At 43.7% G+C, this 21,135-nt stretch overlaps 3 protein-coding genes across 5 annotated transcripts in view; all 3 read right to left on the reverse strand.

Annotated features, from left to right (window-relative positions):
- Window positions 1–7,009, reverse strand: part of rpn2 (ribophorin II) — an 8,486-nt gene extending 1,477 nt beyond the window's left edge. For both annotated transcript variants that reach the window (XM_031871826.1, XM_031871825.1), the window contains exons 1-16: window positions 6,936–7,009; window positions 6,399–6,589; window positions 6,179–6,274; window positions 5,736–5,911; window positions 5,552–5,627; window positions 5,286–5,420; window positions 5,027–5,203; window positions 4,818–4,936; window positions 4,515–4,620; window positions 3,882–3,973; window positions 3,678–3,792; window positions 3,324–3,518; window positions 3,127–3,213; window positions 2,925–3,020; window positions 1,785–1,860; window positions 545–674 (exon numbers count right to left, since the gene is read on the reverse strand). In XM_031871826.1, coding sequence (XP_031727686.1) covers window positions 545–674; window positions 1,785–1,860; window positions 2,925–3,020; window positions 3,127–3,213; window positions 3,324–3,518; window positions 3,678–3,792; window positions 3,882–3,973; window positions 4,515–4,620; window positions 4,818–4,936; window positions 5,027–5,203; window positions 5,286–5,420; window positions 5,552–5,627; window positions 5,736–5,911; window positions 6,179–6,274; window positions 6,399–6,589; window positions 6,936–6,948 — 1,880 coding nt within the window. In that variant the 5' untranslated portion in view covers window positions 6,949–7,009. The remainder of the gene's footprint in view (window positions 1–544; window positions 675–1,784; window positions 1,861–2,924; window positions 3,021–3,126; window positions 3,214–3,323; window positions 3,519–3,677; window positions 3,793–3,881; window positions 3,974–4,514; window positions 4,621–4,817; window positions 4,937–5,026; window positions 5,204–5,285; window positions 5,421–5,551; window positions 5,628–5,735; window positions 5,912–6,178; window positions 6,275–6,398; window positions 6,590–6,935) is intronic.
- A 350-nt stretch (window positions 7,010–7,359) lies between these two features.
- Window positions 7,360–13,547, reverse strand: mybl2b (v-myb avian myeloblastosis viral oncogene homolog-like 2b). Of its 2 annotated transcripts, none has more exons than XM_031871764.1 (15): window positions 13,247–13,547; window positions 12,689–12,780; window positions 12,487–12,558; window positions 12,270–12,362; window positions 11,956–12,176; window positions 11,732–11,864; window positions 11,586–11,645; window positions 11,205–11,411; window positions 10,615–10,881; window positions 10,395–10,537; window positions 9,934–10,033; window positions 9,728–9,838; window positions 8,689–8,805; window positions 8,458–8,589; window positions 7,360–8,364 (listed from the first exon to the last, which is right to left on the reverse strand). In XM_031871764.1, the coding sequence occupies exons 1-15, from the start codon at window positions 13,326–13,328 to the stop codon at window positions 8,236–8,238; spliced, it is 1,959 nt and encodes a 652-aa protein (XP_031727624.1). In that variant the 5' UTR covers window positions 13,329–13,547; the 3' UTR covers window positions 7,360–8,235. The 2 variants fall into 2 exon arrangements, with proteins under 2 accessions (XP_031727624.1, XP_031727625.1); XM_031871765.1 differs by having other exon boundaries at window positions 12,689–12,785; window positions 13,247–13,329.
- Window positions 13,548–14,176: 629 nt separating this feature from the next.
- Window positions 14,177–21,115, reverse strand: ift52 (intraflagellar transport 52 homolog (Chlamydomonas)). Its single transcript, XM_031871769.1, has 14 exons — window positions 19,207–21,115; window positions 18,742–18,910; window positions 18,512–18,599; window positions 18,210–18,339; window positions 18,018–18,093; window positions 17,766–17,837; window positions 17,556–17,682; window positions 17,392–17,475; window positions 17,205–17,273; window positions 16,970–17,124; window positions 16,781–16,868; window positions 16,209–16,317; window positions 15,505–15,650; window positions 14,177–15,417 (listed from the first exon to the last, which is right to left on the reverse strand). Exons 2-14 carry the CDS (start codon window positions 18,858–18,860, stop codon window positions 15,376–15,378), a joined length of 1,305 nt encoding a protein of 434 aa, XP_031727629.1. The 5' UTR covers window positions 18,861–18,910; window positions 19,207–21,115; the 3' UTR covers window positions 14,177–15,375.
- Window positions 21,116–21,135: the final 20 nt, after the last annotated feature.

A 21,135-nucleotide genomic window follows, 5' to 3' on the forward strand; every position in this document is an offset into this window, starting at 1 on the left:
GGGGAGGGGGGACGGCGTACGAGATGGGGTGTTGTGACTGGAGTTCCTCACTGGAAAAAAACAACATTTGTGAAATCATTACTTGGAAAATTCTACTTGCTTAAACGGGGTTTAATGGGCTCGTCTTAAGAGCAGGAAGTAAAAGTGAACAATTACGGAGTGATGTTTTGAGTCGGAGACACAGGTTTCAAATTGCTCACTCTGGCCCGTGGAGGGCTCTACATACTGATGGTGAGGAAATTGCCCACTTAGATCACCACTCTTGCAGATCTTGCTGCCACGCTTCACTCCTGGTCCAAGTGGGCACGAGCTCTGCTTCTGGCAGAGGGCCTGGCATCGACATCGGCCTCTAGGGGGACCAACTGAAGAGCTGCGATATGAGACAGGCACTTTTCCTCGGGGCTTGAGGCTAAGAACTACCAAGAGGCCTCAAAGCACCAGAGTCCTCGTCCTCTGAAAGGGGCTAGGCTTTTCTCTCCCTCTCTGGGACTAAAAGGACACTCTAGGGACCCCATTTGACACCAGGCGCCATCAGAACACGTACCTCTTCACGGCTTTCTGGGCCAGCATGCGGTTCCCTGCGAGGAAAGTCACACTACCGATGATCGCCAGGTACTTCAGAGTCTGGAACATGTTCAGGCGAGTCCAGTAGACGTACATCAGGCCCAGCAAGGCTGAAAGGAAACGAGAGAGTGAGCTGGAGCTTTGGCATCCAAATCAGTGGTTCCCCAAGTGGGTAGGGTGCTGTAAACAAGGTATAATATGCAGCGTATGTATGTATTCAAAAATAACGCCTCTCAATCGTCACTTATTACTAACTAGAAGTGTATGGCCGTGTTTGTGTGCTTTCAGCAAAGAAGCTTTGGACCCCATGTGGATGTGTAACCCCCAGCAAATAACAGAGTGGGTGTGCTGCCCGTTCCAATTCCCAGGTCCTCACATATCGCCGCTGTCTGGTCCGAAAAGTGAAGCCGAAGGCAAGCTAAGCGCAATAAACTTGCATTCTCTCTAATGGCCATCAGGGGGCGACTCCTCCGGCTGCAAAAAGAAGTCCGATTGTACAGAAGTCTATGAGAAAATGACTCTACTTCTCTTGATTTATTACCTCAGTAAACATTGTAAACATGAGTTTATGGTCTCAATCTCTAGTTTCAAGTCTTCTTCAATACAGCATGATGTTCATTTAGTAAGTTATGGTCCATTTAGAGTCAAACAGACCATAAAATAGTATGTTTTAGGGCGGGGCTTCCTTGTGATTGACAGGTCTCTACCAAAGCGTTGTCCGGTCTGGGAGTTGTCGGTGTTTTTGTCTTAGAACTTTAACCCTTTCAGCGTTTTCACACAAAACGTTCAAACTGTGGGGCGCTCCACACGGTGTGTTTATTTGTGCTTTAAAAATCAATCACTGTAACCTTTTTTAATTAAATACAAGAAACAACTGCCCTGTTTCCATCACCTTCTCCACTGTGAGGTTTCTCCACTACCGCTTTAATTACGTCAACACATTGCGCCCTCTTCTTCTGCAATAGCTTGATGGCACCTTACTAGAGAATTAGCGCCAGCAATTGTTTATCTTGGTGCATGTTCTTAAGATGTTCTGGCTGCGGTTGTTTCATATTAAGAATGTATGCGTGGAATAAATGATGATAATTGCACAATGTCAGCCGCGGTTGTTGCTGCAAGTCCCGTATCGTCTTGAACGGCAGCAGATGAATTGGAGATGAAGAGGCCGTGCAACAATCAGATGCGTGATGAACATTTCACTTGAGAGACGGGGGACTGACCTGCGTGTCCCACGTGGAACAGAACGGTGCTGGGAGTGAAGGTGAAGTTGGAGACGTTGGCTCCGAGCTTCAGCCACTACAGACGAGAGGGGGAATGAAAGACAATGTGATTTTCATCCCCTCCAAGAGTGGCAAACAAAAGGGGCTGAAAAAGTGTTTACCACCTAACACACAAAGCGCTGATCCACTGCAACAATAACTATTACTCAGCGCTGAAAATGCCACGGATAAAAATACACCAAAAGCTATTGTGATTTCTAAATTAAATACAAGCATTATATTTGCGCAGTACTGGAGCCGCATTCACCGTTTATGAGAGCTTACTACTGAAGAGCTTTTTCTGAGGATAAAAAAAAAAAAAAAAAAAAAACTAGAGCACTGTGCATACAACAACAACAATAAAGCTGAATACTCTATTCAAATAAAGGTTTAATGAATAATGGAAGGAGGTCTGTTGGGTGGCGGGCCTATAAATGAGACAAATGGTTTCTAAATTATATCCATAGCCAAGTTGCTCTACAGTTAAAAGGGAGAGTTCAGATTATTTAAGGTAAGGTTGTGTGAAGTACTTGACCACAGTCGTAGATCGTGGTTTGAAGAAACTGATGGGAATAAGAACACGGGAGCAAAGCAACATACTGCTGTGTAAAACCTATTTAAGACACCTATTTAAATCCATATCAGTTTATGTGTATCCTACATCTACAATATTTTCACTGCATAGCCACAGGACTCCATTGACATAAAGTCATTTTACATTGCAGAACTACGTTGCTGGTCTACCGCTGCCTTGATCGGTTAGTTTGTTGTTGTGCGACTTTTAGTGAATCCGAACTAACCCTTTATAAACACCAAAGTCGCACAATAACACAAACAAACTGACTGATCGAGGCAGCGGTAGACCAAGGTTAAATTACCGTTTTTGTCAAAGGCCTGACGGCGAGGTAAAGTGCTGAAAATATTCTTAATATAGCGTAAACTTAAACGTTCCCTCCAAACTAGAGGCGTGACCATCTACTGTAGGTAAATACACCGACTATGGGTAAGTACCTCATACTACACCCCACGTCAAAACATTCCTTTATGATGACGGCAACAAATAAAAACATAAAAAAAAAACATTTTAGTTTGAAATATTACCAGGATGAGCAGAAGAAGTAAGGGAGACAGGATGAGTGCAGTGAAGGTGTTGGAGACCACCGTGGGAGGCTTCTTCTCTGGTTCCCTGAATAAGTGCTGCAGAGACAGGACGACATGTTACACAGCGGGACTGATGCTGCTTGATTTTCCATCATCGGGCAGTGAAACTGATATTTAAAAAACAAAGGTAAATAGGTGTTACCTGGATCTCTGGTTTGGGCACATAAAGAGTCTTGGGCTGAATGGCCACTGGAGCCTCCTCATCCACGAACTTCAGAACAACGTCAGCCTTTCAAAAAGATTACAACTCAACTTTAGAGCTCAACATTAACTTCTCTGTGGCTGAGCACTTCAGTAAATAGCCCTCATTACCAGCATCAAGGCGGAACGGACACTCACCACATTCCACAAGATGGGATTCTCCAAAGTGGCATCCCCAACGATGAGGTGGAGGGAGTAGGTGCCGGACATGGAGTTGAACTCAGATTTCCGCTCCGCTGTGTCCAACTCAAACTTGTACAGTTTCTTGCTGTCGGGTTCGGCCACAAACACGACCTCTTGGCCGGTCTTCTGATTGTGCAGCTTGACGAAAGTCTGTGACGGGGAAAACAAAAAGGTCTTAAACTTGAGCGAGGCCAAAGCTCTTTTTTTCCATTCCACAAACTGGTCGCAGATGTTTTCGCGATTGTTTTGACCAACCACGTAATACCGTCTGCGGCTGACGTGTGCTCGTGTCCCACCCGGGTTACATACCTGGTGAGGGCTAAGCTCCTCGCCGGTGTTGACGTCAACCAGATGGAAGGCCATGGCAAAGTTTTGGTGGCTGTCTGCTGTGAAGGAGCTCTTGCCTTTGGAGGGATATTCCACCCTGAGTCATTAAAAAAAAAAAAGGAAGCATTTAGTACTCTCTCGTCATGCTCCGCAGGGTCGGCTCACTTATCAGACGCGTTTCCTAACCTGGTGGTCTTTGTGCCGATGCTCTGGTCCTTATCCACCACGGAGAGGTCCATGTTAGTGACGGACACCTCGGTGGACACCTTCACTTTGAGCTGCAGGCGGACGGAGACACAACACAAAGTTACATCAGGTGACGGGTGTGAGAGCAGCAAACCAATCTGACTACAATCATGTTCAGATGGACCGTCGACCCAGGACAGGCTGCAGACACAACAGGAAGGGTTTGCCAGGTTGCCTTTGGCAGCCATTTTGAGGAAGTGGATGCCATCAGTGGCAACTAGTTTTTAACAAATTAAAAATATATACTAAATTCTGGAAAGTATCAGATAAAACACAAACTACAATAGACTTTTGTTCCGTTTCTTTAATAAAGCTTGTATTCCTTCATGTCGTATTACTCCATAGTATCTTAATTACTCAAAATATAAGGTGACTAAATTTGCAACCACATTTTTAGTGTCGGCAACCAAAAGCTAATACCTAATTTAAGAGTTAGCGTTGAGCCACGTCTCTGACTCAACAGCAGCACATTCTCCACCAAGGCAATTAAAGCCCAAAACATGTTTAAAACTTAATTAAAATCATTCCACTATTGTTAAATATTGTGTCTCCTTATTCTGACCGGCACCTCACCTCAACATGATTGCCAACAAGCCGGGTATCCCCAGTCACTGCAACGGCAAACTGGTAATATCCGCTGGCGGGCTTGCTGGACATGAAGTTCAGTTCAAAGACGCCGCTGAAAATCAGATAAAGAAAATATAACACGGTGTAGATTTGACCAAAACCAGGCCGTGCTGTAATCTAGTAAAATGCAATCCACACAGTCAACAATAAAAAGCTCAACAATTACATTTGTATAATGTTACAATTCAAACTGCATTTCTGCCACACTGTGTGTGGGCGTATAACACTCATCTCTCGGATCAAACGTACTCATTAAGTGTGAATGGAGCTTGGCTGAGGATGATGCTCTTGGAGGCCACGGCGTACGCAGATTCCAGCAGCACGTTGGCCAAGGCCAGCGGTTGAGACATGACATCAGTGACAAGGAGCTGTGAATCACAGAGAGAAACAGCGTCACCGCGAGCTGATTAAAACCCACTCGGAGGACTGTAGGCAGGTTGAGATCCCACAATCTGTACCTGCAGGGTTGGCTGGCTGTGGGACACCGTGGCCGGGCCGGTAGCACTGACGATGACCGGCACGTGGAAACGGTTGTTGGAGAGAGCGGCGGCGGCACTTGCCACGCTGAAGGCCTCGGCCAGAGAGTCCCAGGACTTCTTGCTGAAGATAGAGTTCACCAGCTGGATGACCTGGTCCTGTAGTGAAAAACACATTGCCCATCAGTTTCAGAAAGGGAAGGTCCCATGGGGAGAAAAGCCTGACAGACAGATATCGTACCTCCTTCAGAGGGGGCTCCATGTCCACATGATCGGACAGGGAATAAGCAGCAGTCACAAACAAGGCAGTCGCCTCGAGTCCCTCCTCAAATTGGAGGTAGATGCCACCGAGATCATCCAAACGAGCCGTAAGATCCTGAGAGGGGAAAAAGTAAAATATGAGTTAAAACTTCAAAATATCTGTGCACGATTAAGAGTCCAAGTGCATCTTGCGCTAATTCAAAGCACAGCCACACAGCACCACCTGGTGGAGGTTTAAGAGCTCACCTCAATTTCCTCCAGTATTCCTCCGAGTTCTGCCTGCTGGGACAGGCGTGCTGCGGTCTGCAGAGCTGAAGTGATACTGTCCGGAGAAGAGAAGACACGTGTTGCGAATCAAATTTGCTCATGAGCACGGCAAGGAGGACACAGAACAATAGCGCACTCCCCGACACACACTACGGGCACTTACGCCATGACGTTGTCCTCCTTGTTGATGCGACCGGTCAAGGCACCTACAACTTCCTGGGAGGCCAGAGGAAGCCCCAGAGAGCTGAGAGCGCTCACGGCTCTGTGAATCTGAGTCATGGTGGAATCTTCACTAACCGCCGCCAGGAGGAGGTCTCGCGTTTCGTTGGACACGGGGATCTATGGAGTGAAGAAAAACAGTTGGTTCTAAGTGGTTCGCATCAGTGTAAAGCAATCGTGCACGTTGCCATTTGGACGTTACGGTCTATGTTATCTTATATTATTATTTTACTCTCACTGCCATCATATGAAAAGTTGTTTTTAACATCTTGACCATGAAGCAATGATGCAGATTTCCCATCTATTTACATTATAATGCATTTGCATAGAAGCATTTGCATAGAAAGGATGGCAGCAGCACAGATAAGAAGGCCGAGGCACGCATACCTCACATCCTGAAATGGCCTGACTGGTCTCAGCAGCGAAGAAGACAGAGTCAACGTTAGAGGGATCCAGCTGGGATTTGAGAAACTGGCACACTCCCTGCAAACACGAACACGTTTTAAGCCAAAGAACATCGAGGATCAACATGTAACATGTCATATCCAGGTTGAATCATCACTGAATGTTTATATCGGAATTATTGATTATGGTGGGACTTTCTTACCTCGTGATCGGGAACAGTTTCCCCGAGCTTGGTCAGACCAACGACCGAGTAGTATGCAGAGTCCAGATCGGTGAACTGTTGGCTCAGGAGGTTTTGCAGTCGGGCCACATCGGACAGGGAGAGATAGTGCGCCGGTGTGAGCGCCTGAGCTCCAGCGAGAGCCAGGCTGAGGAGGAACAACCCAAACAGCCCTGCAAACACAGGGCGGACACAGGTTAACCTGCCGCCTGGTACAAAGGCGTATTTATCCGTTACCACCACGGAGAGCAGACACTACACTTTTGTAATGTACTATCTGTTGTGACGATATGTATTCATTCATTGAGACAACGCTCACTCGTTCATTGCACGTTAAGCTACAAAGGCGAGCTAACGTTAGCTAGCGTCGGTTGGTAGCAATACACTTCGTGCACCTGGTGCTACTGCTTCACCAATTCTACGATTGGCGGTTCTATAATGTCACTCAAAACGTCAATATCACAAAAAATATACCTATCGAACATTACATTCGAAATGTATAGTAGAATTTTCACTTACGAGACCGGTCCATGTCTTGCAGTCTTATGCAGCGTCACTAAAACTGACGATTGCTTCCGGTATGTCTGTGTGAGCTGTCACCAAAGGTATAATATCCGGCGGTACGTTGACGTTTCAAAATAAAAGCTACAGTAAGTACACGTCAGATAAATTCAGCCTACGTGCCAAAATAAATATGATAGTTTCATTGGTACACGCCAAATATATTAAAGTTATGCGCCGTTTATTAATAATTGTATTACAATTGCATATCTTTTTTGCATTAAGAAAATATTATTTAGCCCATAGCTTGTTTTATTTCATAAAATGGTATATTCTAATCTAAACCTATTGTAAAATTACATATTTTAAACGCCAATTTATAGTTAAATACACTGCTTTGTGCTGCAGAAGCATAATCAGGAGGAAAGTGTGCATTGGACATATTAATTGTGTTTTATTAAATTTCTTAACAAAATGCTGCGATACAAAGTAAAAACATACAACTCTAAATATTTACAAACAGTGCCAACTGACATAATATTCTCAACATCAATGTTGGTACAGCATCCATGACCCCATTACATCGCCACTACATGGATGCTGCAACAACTTTCCCAAGTCTATCCATCACTCAGCTGGATCAGAAGTAGGTCTCCTTGATGGATAGAAGATATGTGCTGCTGGGAACTGTTACATTTCCAGCAGACACCCAATTTTCCCCCTTAAGACCTCACTTTTAATTTGCATATTGAGATGTATATTATGAATCTAGACACACATTTTTACAAGAAAATATTCACTTAACATTTTCAATGTCTCTAAACGCATTAGTGATCAAGCTGTCTGAATTTACTCCATATTCACGTCATAAAACAGAACTTAAGATATGGAGGTGATAAGGAGTCTTTGTACTCTTCACAACTTTAAAAACACTTAAATTACTGACACATTACGCAATGTAAAACCATGTTGTTTCAGTGATAGCTAAAGTGTATGGACGTGATTTATTTTGATTCTACGTTCATTGCTCTTTTTGATTTTTTAAGTGACAATACAATTAAATGCGATTTATTTGATTTGATTTTTTTCAAGCCTTGCACGAGGCCATTTAAGTGAGATTTAATCTAAAATCACCCCTTAAATTATTCATGGGGCTATATATTGTCAGTGTTGTGATTGCTAATGAGAACTGTACTAAACCTACACATGACATGCTGCTTTTCTACACCACAGGTTACAACGGCAAAACGGTACAGGGGACAAACGGCAACATTAAGTTCTGCATGTGTAACGTGTTGGTGTGAAGACGAGACACGTCTCAGGACAGAATCAGCGCCCGGTTGGGGGCGCGGGATTTTAGCGAGCGAAGGTAGTGTCTCGCTTTCTCCGTCATTATGAGCTGGTCTTTAGTTTGTCCGCAAACAACCGTCTCCCATTCTTTTGACATCTGAAGGCAGAGAGGAAAAAGAACAGGTCAAAACAGGAAAAAAAGCTACATTAAAATACTTTTCCATCCATTTCTTTCAAACGTGGAACTTACCGTAACTGGAGGCACCGTGCTGGGAAATATGGCACTGTCGCTGGGTCCGAAAAGGAAGCCCTGGTCCAAAATATTGTCGTGCTGCTTACTGCAAAATGACGAGGTGTTGAGAGACACTATCACCGGCTCTTCCTGTGGTCGGAATAAAGGAGGACAAAACAACTTAGGATGCGTCAAATCTACGGACTGGCTTATAATACGTTTAGCCTTCTTTTCTCTTTTTTTGTTTACCTTAATTGCGTGTTTGGCTTCAATTTTAAGGGATTTGCGTTTAGATGTAGACATCACATGGCAGTCCACGGCATCCAGGGCCAATGACTTCCGCACTTTCTTCATAGGAGGCCGATGCTGGGAATAAAATAAACAATCAAATGCTAAGTTAGTAGCTTCAACAAGAAAGACAATCATGACGTCTCTGCCTAGAATAAAAGCGACAACAATAGGTCCAGGCAGAAATGGAAAGAGGTCAGAATTGAACTTTCAATAAAGGGTTTCATTGTGAAGGTTACAGCATGGAAGCTAAACCTTATTTATATAATTAGTTCAAAGCATTCTTGAATGGCCAAGGCAGTAAAACCCTATAAATATCTGGTTGGAGGAAGTGAATGAACACAGGATTTCACACTCATTCGCTTCTTTTGCAGCTGTATGCTGACCAACAGTGAAAGACTGTCCTTGTAATGCATAGCTCCACGGTGTGAATGTGTGGACGTGAAGCAGTGTGGGGCTCAAAAGCAGCAAGCATTCCACATCCCCAAGCAGTCAGACTGTCCAAGATTTACCTTCCACAGACGATCTACAGTTTTAGTCTAACAGACATACACTTGAGCATAAGCACAAACCATCATATAAACACTTCCCCTGCTCTTCATTATTAAATGACAAGGTGCTAAACCGTTAGCATGCGCCATTACAGAATGCTGAACCCTGACTTCACATTTGGGCTAGCTGCTGTTATGCTAGCTTTTGTAAATTTATATAATGCCTCATTTGTTTTCTAAAAACTTGTTGTTCTACAAGTTAACTATCCATCTTTAAAATATATAAGATAAATTAGCATGAACTGTTAAAACACTGCACAGCACAGTGGCCATTAGCTAGCCATTAGCTAGCTAATTATTACTAATGTCCATGTTATTTTGAATGAGGTTCTATTATCATGCTGGCTCTCTATAATCTAGCACCAATATGTAGAAATGTTATGGTGTACTGTTAACAGGGGTTAAAGGAATCAAACAGATCAGTCAAGTATTAGAGTTGACCCCGTTACCATCGTTTTGCGCCTTTGCTCAGGCGGAGTCGAGCGTACACCACCCAAGCCAATCCCAGAGTCTCTCATGATGACCTCGTTTATGTCGTCTTCAAGGTTCGGAGTCTGAGGCTGACATTACACAGCAGGAAAAAAAGAAAGAAGTGTTAATGCAGTGTTGATTAAACCACGAGGTGAACTTTCCACCGACAAGCACAGATACTCACCAGAGGCTGCAGAGGCCCGTACTTTTCCATGGCGTTTTTGAACGGTGTCGGAGTTCGCGGGGTTGAACAGAGCTCGGACTTGTGGTTGGGTGTGACAAACCTACATGAAGACAAAATGTGAACACAGAGACTCAAATTCCGAGTCCCTTTAGAAAACCTCTTATTTTACTGCAGCAGGGTCTGATAATATGTCCCTTTCAGTCCTGGCTCAGATTCTTCATCCCCTTCGGTAATATCCCTCCCAGCAATGCGGCAGCACCGATGACGAACATGAGGAATAACTATATAGAAATAGCCAATCATCTCGCTGATGGTTTTGTTTACTTATGTAGGTCACGTAGAAGCATTAGCATTAAATTCAGACTGTTCCTCACAGTAACTTTAATGAATCCAGATATTTCGCCAACAACAAACAAAAGCAACAAGCTATTGGAACCCATCACTAGTTAAAGACCACTCACGCAGAGTTTTCCTTCTGGGTGAGGGGGGTCTTCTCACGCTGTAGCGGTGTAGTAACAATGGCTTTCTGGCTGCACACCGGCGTCGATGTGAGGGACGGGTTCTCCAGGTCGTGAGTGTCCAGCTTGGTCAACATGTTGAGGAACTGGAACGACAGGCGTTGAGTCAATGGACCGTCTCACGCGGCAAAAAAGCAGAATGCGCCGGGATTTACTAACTTACCTGAGATGGAGAAAAGGGCAAGATTTTGACAGGAGTGCTCTTGGGAGTCATGGAGTTATTGCCGTCGGGGGACAAGGCGATGCGTCTCCGGCGGTTCAGTATGGAGGGCGGCGTGACCCCTCCGGGGGAGATGGGGATGAGTTCGCCCTTGCTGCCTTTGCTCAGCTCCTGCAGGGCGCTGCCCTCCAGCCGAAACTGGTGGCGCTCTGGGCTCGGACTGTCCACCGGCAGGTCGAAGGCCGCTAGGTTGCACCAGCCATCCAGGTCCTGGTAGCAGAAGAGACATTTTTACTTGTGAGTCGGACATCTAGTCACTATAAAGCTTTTTTTGGATAAATATGGAGTAAAAATATTTTATAGGAGGTACATACATGTTTTGTAGAGGAACAATAACAATATACATATTAAGACAGCACAAATTATCTTTTCCTCGTCTGTATGCAACTGAACTTTATATTCAAAAGTACCATTTGTCATTGGTAGCAACAAAAAAAAAAAAAAAAACGGGATAGGAGAATTGTCGATTAGATGCATGTTTAATTTAAATGCTATGCGATGTGTCTATTTGTTGGTTATTGGGGGATACGTACTCCGTCCACCATGTCCAGCACTTCCTTCAGTACTGGGCCAGTGGGGGAGAGAAAGCCAGAGCTATCCACCACCCAGCTGGTACTGTTCACTTCTCCCGAGGCGTCTGCTTCGCTCTTGGGACTTAGGCCGTCCTTCGGAGAGGACGCGGCCTTTGACGGGCCCACTTCGCCGGATGCGGCTTTAACCGCGGCTGAGACGGGCGTTTCCTGCAACCCGTTGGCAAATGACAAACATCTATAACAATACTTACATCACTAACACGATAACGGACGCGTAATACAGATGTTTCTTTCCAAACCACTCTCGGAGATTAAATTATTCAAAGCCCCCCTTGTATTTAAATTGCGATATTTTATAAATCGATGTGACTGGTTGCTCACCGAAGGTTGCATCGTCTGCTCTGGATCCTTTTCTGCGCCATCTTGGGAGCAACTGGCCATCTGTGTAATAAAAAAATAAATTATTTTCAAATCCTCCTACATCCATCTAAGAGGAGAACATCATGAAAAAAAAATGAATAGCCCACCTGCACATCTTTATTTACACGGTCCAACAGCTCTTCAAGTTCATTTGGCCTAAAGACCTCCCCGGAAAAGAAGCCCATCTCTAATTTGCGCTTGATGGTGGAGTTCCAGTGGTTCTTCACGGCGTTATCCGTCCTGTGAACAAAACATCACAACATGAGTCCTTCTGAGAGGGGTTTTAATCAAAAACTCGTCCTCTGAGCTGACGTAGCTGGAGTGTATTCACCTTCCAGGGAGCAGCTTGGCAATCTCAGCCCAGCGGTTTCCCAGCAGGCAGTGCGCCTTGTAGATGATGAGGTCCTCCTCCGCCGTCCACGACGACTTCTTCACATTGGGATTGAGGTGGTTGTGCCAGCGCTCTCGACACTGCTTCCCCAGTCGGCCCTTCAGGTGCTTGGCTACCATCGCCCACTGCTTGTTGCCGTAGAGATTGACGAGTTCTATGACCTGAGGGGACAAGGGGTGCGCGAGGACTTATCGTACGGTTTGTTTTAGTCGTATTATAAACCCCCGTGCACTGAAACCCAATGAGTCACTCACCTTCTCGTCCTCCTCTTTGGTCCAAGGGCCTTTGACCAATTCTGGATCCAAGACCTTAAACCAACGGTGCTGACACTGGTGCTCAGTGTGATTCTGAGCAAAACAAAAACAAGCATGAATCAGATTTCTGTAGGTATTAAAAAATACATTTAAAAAAGTCAAGGAAACCCCGAAGCTTACTGTCAACCACGAAAACAAAAAGGATGATCTAACTCACTGGGATGTAGTTGGCGATATATTTCCAATCACTTGGTCCTAGTTTTTGAACCAGAGCCTTGAGCTTGTCATCCTGTTGACACAAACAAACAAGCATGTTTATGTTACCTTGTCCTACACAGCCTTTATTTACATGGACAGGGAGGGGGGGCAGGAGTCGTTGAGACAACATGCAAATTACTGGGATGTGTGAAGACAATCACCTCCTCTTGTGTCCATTTCACCTTCACTTTGCCACCATCTCTCTGCTCTGCCACATCGGAATCGGTGTCCTGGTGCATGCCGTCCTCCCCATCTTCACTGAGGAAGAAAAACGCTGTGATGTGCACCGATAAAGCTGACGGTGAACGCAGCACGGACACATATCATGGTGTGGCGAGGATGACCTGATTATCAGGTTTACTTCTATTGGCTACCTGGGACATGGCGACGATCTCATCCGTATAAAGTGCTGCATGGCAAACTACATAGTCGGTGCAGTATTAGTATTAGTTGAATTGATCGCTGTGATTTAACAGACATGGAGGGATTGACGTTAAATTAAATACTGTAGTGTTTTTTTTTAATCGCGATTCTCCGGAAAAGGGCGGCACAGACAAGTCCGTGAAGTACTCACAAATGGAAAGATTATGTCCAAAAGCAAACCTTTTTCCAAAGCCAACTGAATGCATCAACGCCGAAGCGTCAAACGTTAATGTTTTATCCGTCTTGAATAAAATGAGTACTGCTTACGCTACGGAAAACAAAGAATAACATCTTACCCGCGCGGCCACCAAGACATTTCCCTCTGTTTCTGTTGTTTATGGTCAGGCGGTGATTTGTCCTGCAGCCGTTGCACGTCATGTGCACGTATATCTGGTAATATATCAGTGTATTCCGCGCGTTTGTTGTCTCCGTGAGGCGGTTCAGTGAAGGAGGCACGGTGTTGAATGGTAAAGTTGCAGCTACTAGCCAGCTGGAGCGGAGCGCCCGGGTTGTCCGCGCTCCTGTATTTCTATCTCGCGCCCTTCTCTAGCGTAGACACCGGATGGTGACGTAGTTGCGCGTTGGACGTGCGCGTGGTGTCAGGCGGCCCCGGATAGGAGACTTCCAATGACAGCTTCAAAATAAAAAAAACTTAAACTGACGCGCGTGTCCCACACAAATTCAAATACCAAATTTAGACTAATGAGAAGGGGTTATGTTGTCATATTGTTTCCACGTGTACTTTATCAATTTAGTGACGAACCAAGACCTGTACATTGTCATGTTTAAACTACATTATAATCATTTTATCAAAATGTTGGAAAAGAATGGAAAATTATTTATAGCGGGAAAAAAGTTAATTGTAATATTTATTATAATAATTGTTTTATAAATCTCAGTATTCAATATGTTGCTATAATTTCAATTAGAGCTAAAACAATTAGTCAAAGGACTGAAAATGAATTGGCGATCAGTTACCAATCAAAAATACTAAATATTCCTGTTTACAACTTCACATGTAAAGAGGTGCTGCTTCTCTCTTTGTTGTTTCAAAGGTTTAGGACCTCTGATCATTCGAAATAAGCAATTTTGAAAGAGTACCTATGGACAAATTAAACAATTGGAGAAAATAATCAATACATTTATCGATAATGTCAATTCTTATCTTGAGCGCTGTTTCACTCATGTGTCCACAGGAATAAATGCTCAGGAAATGTACAAAATTACATAATTCCAATAACATTTTATTTACATATTTAATAAATAAAAAAAGTGTTCATGACCTCCACCAGGCTGTATGCTACCCCACCTCCCTCGGACTGATGACCTGCTTTGCCACCAGCTGGATCAATTAACAAGCAGCTTCAACAGGTTAAAACCAGCTGGCGATCAGTCGACGCTCACTGGCCCAAGGAAACAATGGAGAAGGCTTTTGTCACGAAAGGTAAGAAAACTTCTTTCATTCTCAAGATGGACAAATAGATTTTTGTCCGATCAGATGACGAGATTGAGTGAAATCTCACATTTTTACCTCCTAGATATGAAAAGCTTTGAGTATGCTTCTCCGTCGGAGCTGGACAGGAAGTTCTTGGGGGAACAGAGTTTGCCGTCTGCTCTGTTGCTGGAGCAGCTGTCCACGTCGAGGGCGTCCAACGACATGACTGCTGATGGATCCGACCCCAGGCTGTCCATCCTGGCCTCGCTCTGCCTGTCGTCAGACCCCATTTCTCCCTCTCCGGCGTTTTCAATGCACAACTTGAACACTCAAGAGACCCACAACTGTCACCTGGCCGTGCCTTTACAGGCAAATTCCTCCACTCCTCACGTGCTCCTCGGAAAGCCAAAAAAAGCCGCTGGTTTTGACCGGTCGTACGGTGATCTCACCGCCTCTGAAATGTCATGGGATGTGTCTTTGATTAAATCTGAGAACAGCCCCAAACCCTGCCTGGAGTCCAGTGCTCTGGAGGCAACATGGAGTCCAAAACCCCAGTCCACACAACATTCACTAGCTGAAGCTTCTCCCTGACGTGGCCAAGAATGTCCCTCTAAACACACACTTAGCATGGAGGAGCTTTGGAAGGAAGACATCTGATGTGTTCAGCTGTCTTTTTTTTTTTTTTTTTTTTTTATTACAGGATTCTTGTGTGACGATTCATGCAGAGCGCTGTATGCCTTCAAAATGTGTTTTTAAAAATGCGAAAGATTTAAATAAAAGTGTCAACTTTATTTGCATGTGTATTGTAGTTTTTCATGCGACATACAATAGAACTATTATATACAAAATAAATACAGTTCCTAAAACTACACTATCCATGTTGATGCTGTAGTCTTTCACCTCTTAAGAAAGAATAGTCCCATCTGCTTGGTCATGTCGCAGTATGACTGCAGGAGAGATGAAAATCTTTAACATGTTTCTTGTATCCAATCACAACTGAGTGAATGGTTCCTCTGTGTCGGCATCGTGCTCCTGCAAGGGGGGGTGGAAAGAGAAGAGTCATTTTAGATAAGGCCATCGATGCATAATCTGTTCCGTAAACAGTCTTAAGGTTCTCACCTGATTGAGTTTCTTGAACTCTACAACCTGGAAGAAAATGTGTTCCAAGATGTGTTTGGCATCCCTCTGATCTTTATCCAGCTTTGGAGTCACCCCCAGAATTTCACCACATTTCCGCACGTAGAATTCCAGATCGTCGTCCGTACCTTTTTTTGTTTTTTTAAAGAATAGATTTAAAATTTAATCAAAAAGACGGTACCTAACGGGTTAGATGAGGTACTTATCTATAATCTACAGTAAATGGCGGTCGGCACGCTCTTAGTAAGAAACTCATTTCAGCCACCCAAAAGAAAACATTAAGTGTACGCTATATTTAGACGAATGCTTTACCTTGCCGCTACCCTTTCAGACAGGGACCTGAAGCCATTATCTATGCTCCTTTTGAAAACAGCATTTTTACCACTCAGAACACGGGAGTTGCTGGTCTATCGCTGCCTCCATTGGTTAGTTTGTTTTACTCTTGTGTTTAAAACTGTTAGTTGTGAGTCTGTCGCAGCAGTAGACCAGAAATGTCGTCCTGTTTTTGAGCCGTCTAAAATACGTTCTGCTGCTGCACACAGCAGCGCATTGCTTAGCTTTGATGTTACTCTTCGTTTCTTCAAACTGGGTAGTACACTGACTACGGATAAGTAGCCTACCTCACACAACCCCATTTCATGGAATCAGCGCTATCCCTTTAACAGCCCTTAAAGTACTGAACTTACATTTATTGGTGAGCTGTGCTAGGCGCACTTTCTCCGAAGAGAATGTTTCATCTAGGTCGAACAGGTCCAGCATGGGAGGAGGCAGATCACTTAAGGCAGGTGGAAAGACCTAAAGGACGAGACAACACCCACATTAAAAATGTCTGTTGCCTTAACATTTCAGTTAAGACTCTAAAACAGCTACAAGTAGCTCGCTAAAGGTTCAAAGAATATGTACATGAACTGGCTAATTCACTTTGTAAAACTGTTTAAATTTCTGTCCATGATTATTTGACAGTAAAACGAGTTACGCTGGTTTCAAGATTAACGGAACACAAAAAGCCCTTTGCCTCTGAATCATAATAGAGGCAATGACTGCGTTGCCTGAGAGCTTATTTAAGGACCATAAAAGTAAGACCGAAACGATAGCAGCTATTGGTGATGTACAACTTGGTGCTGTAGAGTAGTTCTTCGCCTCTTTCGTTTTGTCAAATGAGCTTTCAGAGGAAAAAAGGTTGGAGTCCCTTGCTCGAAAAATGACAAATTGTATGCATGGAAGAACATGAGGTCATGAATGCAGGACTGAAACTCACAGCAGGTTGGAGCTGAGGCAGAGGCGTCTCAAACTGTGGCGTTATCAGCTGAAGTGGCTCGTCTTTCACATTAAGCTGCTCGTAGGCACTGCAGAAAATATTTGGGGTATTTTTAGCCATGAAGGGGGGGGGGGGGGGGGAGCAGTGACGCAAGCATAGCCTTCCAGGTTGTTCCTCTTGCATTCTCACCTGATGACTTGGGGCAAAGTGTCGGTTGACAAATTGAACAAAGACATGTCAAAGAGCGAGGTGAAGTCCCTGGGGTTTTCGTCGCCCTCCTGTAAGCACACTCTGAGCTGTTCCGACAAACACCCTATGTCCGGCAACATGTTGTAATCTGTGATCTAGGGGACACAAGATGGGATTGTTGGCTACTTAAAAAGACGAGGGGGGGGGGATTCTCCTGTCGAGTATACCTCCTCACCTCTGGGTCTTCTGCATCAATCTGATTCAGCTGAATATTATCAGCCATGAGCCACTGGAGCACAACATCCTGGAACGAAGAAAGTACAACTGAACACTGGCAAATTCCACTGGAGAGCAGCACACTCTTCTGATGTGTTAGTTGAACAAACAAACAAAAAAAATCTTTAAATTCCAACTGGACTCACCATGATTTTACTGTTCTCTTCTTTGTCTATGTATTGGTCACTGAACATGTGGCAGGAACCCAACACTACCAGTTTGCCAGCCTCCTGCATGGGACACAAGACGTCTTTCAACATCATCTCACGAGCACAAGGTGTGTGTGAGAAAAGTACAGATTGCCTCTGACCTTTACTTGGTGGAAGGCCAGGACTGGCCTGTTGAGGGGGAAGCAGACGGAGCCAGTCGAAAGAACGGCCACAGCAGGCTTCACCACGCTCAGTGTGGCGCCGTATGGGTACACAAATGTGAGAGCCCTGCACAAATGAAGACAGGAAGGCATTAAGTTCAAACACCCTCCAGGTCACTGATGTGAAAGATGTGAAAGTAAAGCATTTACTGTGCATTGTTTCCAACGTTTTCATCTTCGATGATGCCTGTCACCACTTTGCCAGCCGCCCGACTTATCTCTCTAAACAAGAAAAAGACAAGACAATGTGCATCAGCTTTCAATCTCTTCCATTTAATAGTAGCACAATTATTACAACTGAATTCTGATACACACACAGGCTACAAATAGTCTGGGATTTATCGGAATATGCAGTATAAAATGGGTGTTTGTGTGAGAAAAACACATGCTGTGATGACAAACCTGTTCAATACACCGTTGGACACCAGTGCCTCCTTTGGGTGGAAGTATTTGTAATACACATTCCTCACAACAGCATCTGTAAAAGGGATGCAGAGGAAAGAAACAAGACACCACAGAACCGTTTTGTTAGAAAAATACCTTTAACTGCACAGATGATACCCTCTCTCATTCCATACAAATTTAAATGCGCACCATTGTTGACCATTACGCCAAACTCCTCCAGGAGAAAGTTGATATTGGTGTCGTACTTCATTTCTCCTCCTTCCCCGAGCATGACCAGGACATTTCCTCCTCCGTCCAGGTACTGCTTCAGCACCTCCAGCTGAAAATGAAAGACAATACCGTGAAAACCTGCTTGTGTGTGCAGAAGCTAAAAGTAGCACAGTAGAAGTTGATTTATATGCGGCTGTTAAGCTTTGCACTATCTCCCACGCCAAGTGCTGTTCTGTGGGAATTAACAAAACATGCTTTGGTTCTTTTTCACAATACATCACCTCTGAAGCTGTGAACTTCTCCCTTGGTCCTGCAGTTATCCACAACTTGACTCCCTTCATCTTCTCCAAAGACAGCTCTTCCTTCATACTAGGGGAGAGAGGGAGCATTTGTTTTTGCAACTGGGGCGCTTTTCTCAACATGAATGCAATACTATGGCAAATGTTGTCTAATCCGAGGCACAGCGCCCTAGTCAGCAGAGACTGTTAGTGTTACACTGCAAACACCCTACCTTTGGATTTTCCATTGAGCTCTTAGTCTTTTCTGCATGGATTTGTAGCCATTATTCGACGTAAACAGCTCTCTCTTCGAAACATTGAAGACGACAGTGTGGTGCGCTTCCTTCTCCATCCTTTATTAAAGTCACTTACCAACGCCGACTCTCATTTGCAACCACACACCTAGAAACGGGTTGTAGCTCCAAGTTAGATCCAATTTAATTAAGTATGAGCTGTCCCCAATACGAAAGCGTTATAACTATTTTACCTGACTATGAATAGCGTTAGGACACATGTTCAAACGTGAATACTTGGCCTTTATTAAAAGCTGTACTGACGTCAGTTGGTCACTGAAGTGAATTAACGATAAGCGTTGTTTTGAAACTAGCATCCTGTTAGCAAACATTGGTAGCATAGCTAGCCCGTTCTATGCTACGTTATGTTAGCCATGCAGCTAGATAATAGCTAGGCATTCTTACCGTACGTTAGCATTCGACGTTTGCTATTAATGTGAATATTTTCTATCTTGTGTTATCCACCTATAACATTAATTTACACCCGCAAAGCTGCTATCTTGTATTGAAAGGTTGCCGTTGCCCAAGTTACCTCACGAGCTGTTAGCAGTGATGCATGATGGGAGGAAAGTGGTAACCAAGGGCGCTAACCACATAACAACCAAGAAGTAGGGAGGGAAAAAACAAATCAACGCACGTAAGAATCGATATTGTTGCGTACGATTAAGTTATTACGGGTATGTTGACGGAACGAAAAGGGCGATTCCCCCGTTTTTTCATCTACAAATGACACAAGGTTTAGGGATACATACTATTCTTACTTGTTTGCTATACAGTATTATAGTCTCCGTAGACACGTTATTGTGGTAGATGTACGAAATGATCAGTGTTTTCCCTGGTCAACAGGAAGTCTCTACTTTCTCCTGAAGGAGATCACGTTAAGTGAAACACGTGGCACTGTGTGCTGTGAATAGTGCTCATATTCATGACAAAAAATAGGCAGGCTTTCCTTAGAATTTATGTAACTTTATTCCAATATGTTTGAAAAAAAATGTTGCAGATCTTCAAATTGGCATTCCCCCCTGGAGGGAGATCAAGGATATTAAAATAGAACATGCTATTTGGATTTATTATGTTATCAGAAAATGAAGCATCCTCTGCCCTCGTCAGCTGCTGAACTAAAATGATAGAATGCAATTAGACTTTACGAAAACAGGAAATATACTGAGATAAATCCAAAGAGTCACCACAGCTTTAATGATCCCCTATAATAGTTTTAATGATAATCACGTCACAGAAAAAATATATATATAAATATATATATTTTTTTTTTTTCAAGAAAATGTAGATTTCATCAAGCAGTTCGAAAAGGAAATAAAGGAAAATCAATTTGAATCTGTTAACATCTCAACTACATCGAACCCAGACCTGGGACGTGGCCTGTCATTATGAAATTCTCGTTTTGTTCGGTACATTGTAATAGAAATGGTGAATCCTGGGAGGCTGATCCGGATCGAGACCTGGAAGAGACCAAAGAGCCAAAGACCCATCTTTACATATAATATCCAATATGATATCCTCATTTCATCTGTCAGAATACTATCAGAATACTGTACACTACAGTCCAGAAGTTCTTGGCTAACATTTTGTCTTCAAGCATTATGCACTTCAAATCTGCCGCCTCGTCAAAAAACATGTAGTGATTGGACTTCAAGGTACTATTGCAGAAGGAACAATCTGTACAGTGTCATCCTGTCCTGCTCCACAACCTTTTCCTCTTTCAAAGTCTCTCCTGGAGGATCAGTCTGTACATTTTCCAGACTTTCTTGCTCTCCGATGATTGCACTTTTTCATTTCCCATTGGTGGATCAGGTTGTACATTTCCTTGACTGTCCTCCACAATAATTTAAGTTTTTTCACTCAATACTGGTGGATCAGGCCGTTCCTTCGCGGTCCTCTCTACATTGCATCAATTTGCTTTCTTCTCTTTAGCAGGCAGATCTTTACAGGCAATTAGGGGGGAAAAAACACACTGGAGGAGGGGACAGCTGCCGGTATAGCATGTGCAGGCAGGCATACAAATGTTATGCCATCCAAGTTTCTACTTTGAGGAACTTTTAGATCATTCAAAAAAAAAGTGTTTGAACTTTTAGAACAACGGCAGTTCAAAAGTTACAGCGAAGTCGTTACAGTAGAATTTCATCTTGAAGTTGTTTGATTAAAGAATGACTAAAGCTTTGGGATCATTTTTTTTATGAGAAACACTTCTCGTCTAACAAATGACAAGCATTCATCCATTAAAAACCTTTTTAATCTTTATTGATTGGAGAATTTTTTTTTAGATTTTAGCATGTTAATAAAATAAGCATTTGTTATAAATGAACATTCTGAACA

Source organism: Anarrhichthys ocellatus, unplaced genomic scaffold (assembly GCF_004355925.1).
Source record: "Anarrhichthys ocellatus isolate YVR2014 unplaced genomic scaffold, GSC_Weel_1.0 scaffold60, whole genome shotgun sequence".
In the NCBI taxonomy this organism is placed as follows: Eukaryota; Metazoa; Chordata; class Actinopteri; order Perciformes; family Anarhichadidae; genus Anarrhichthys; species Anarrhichthys ocellatus.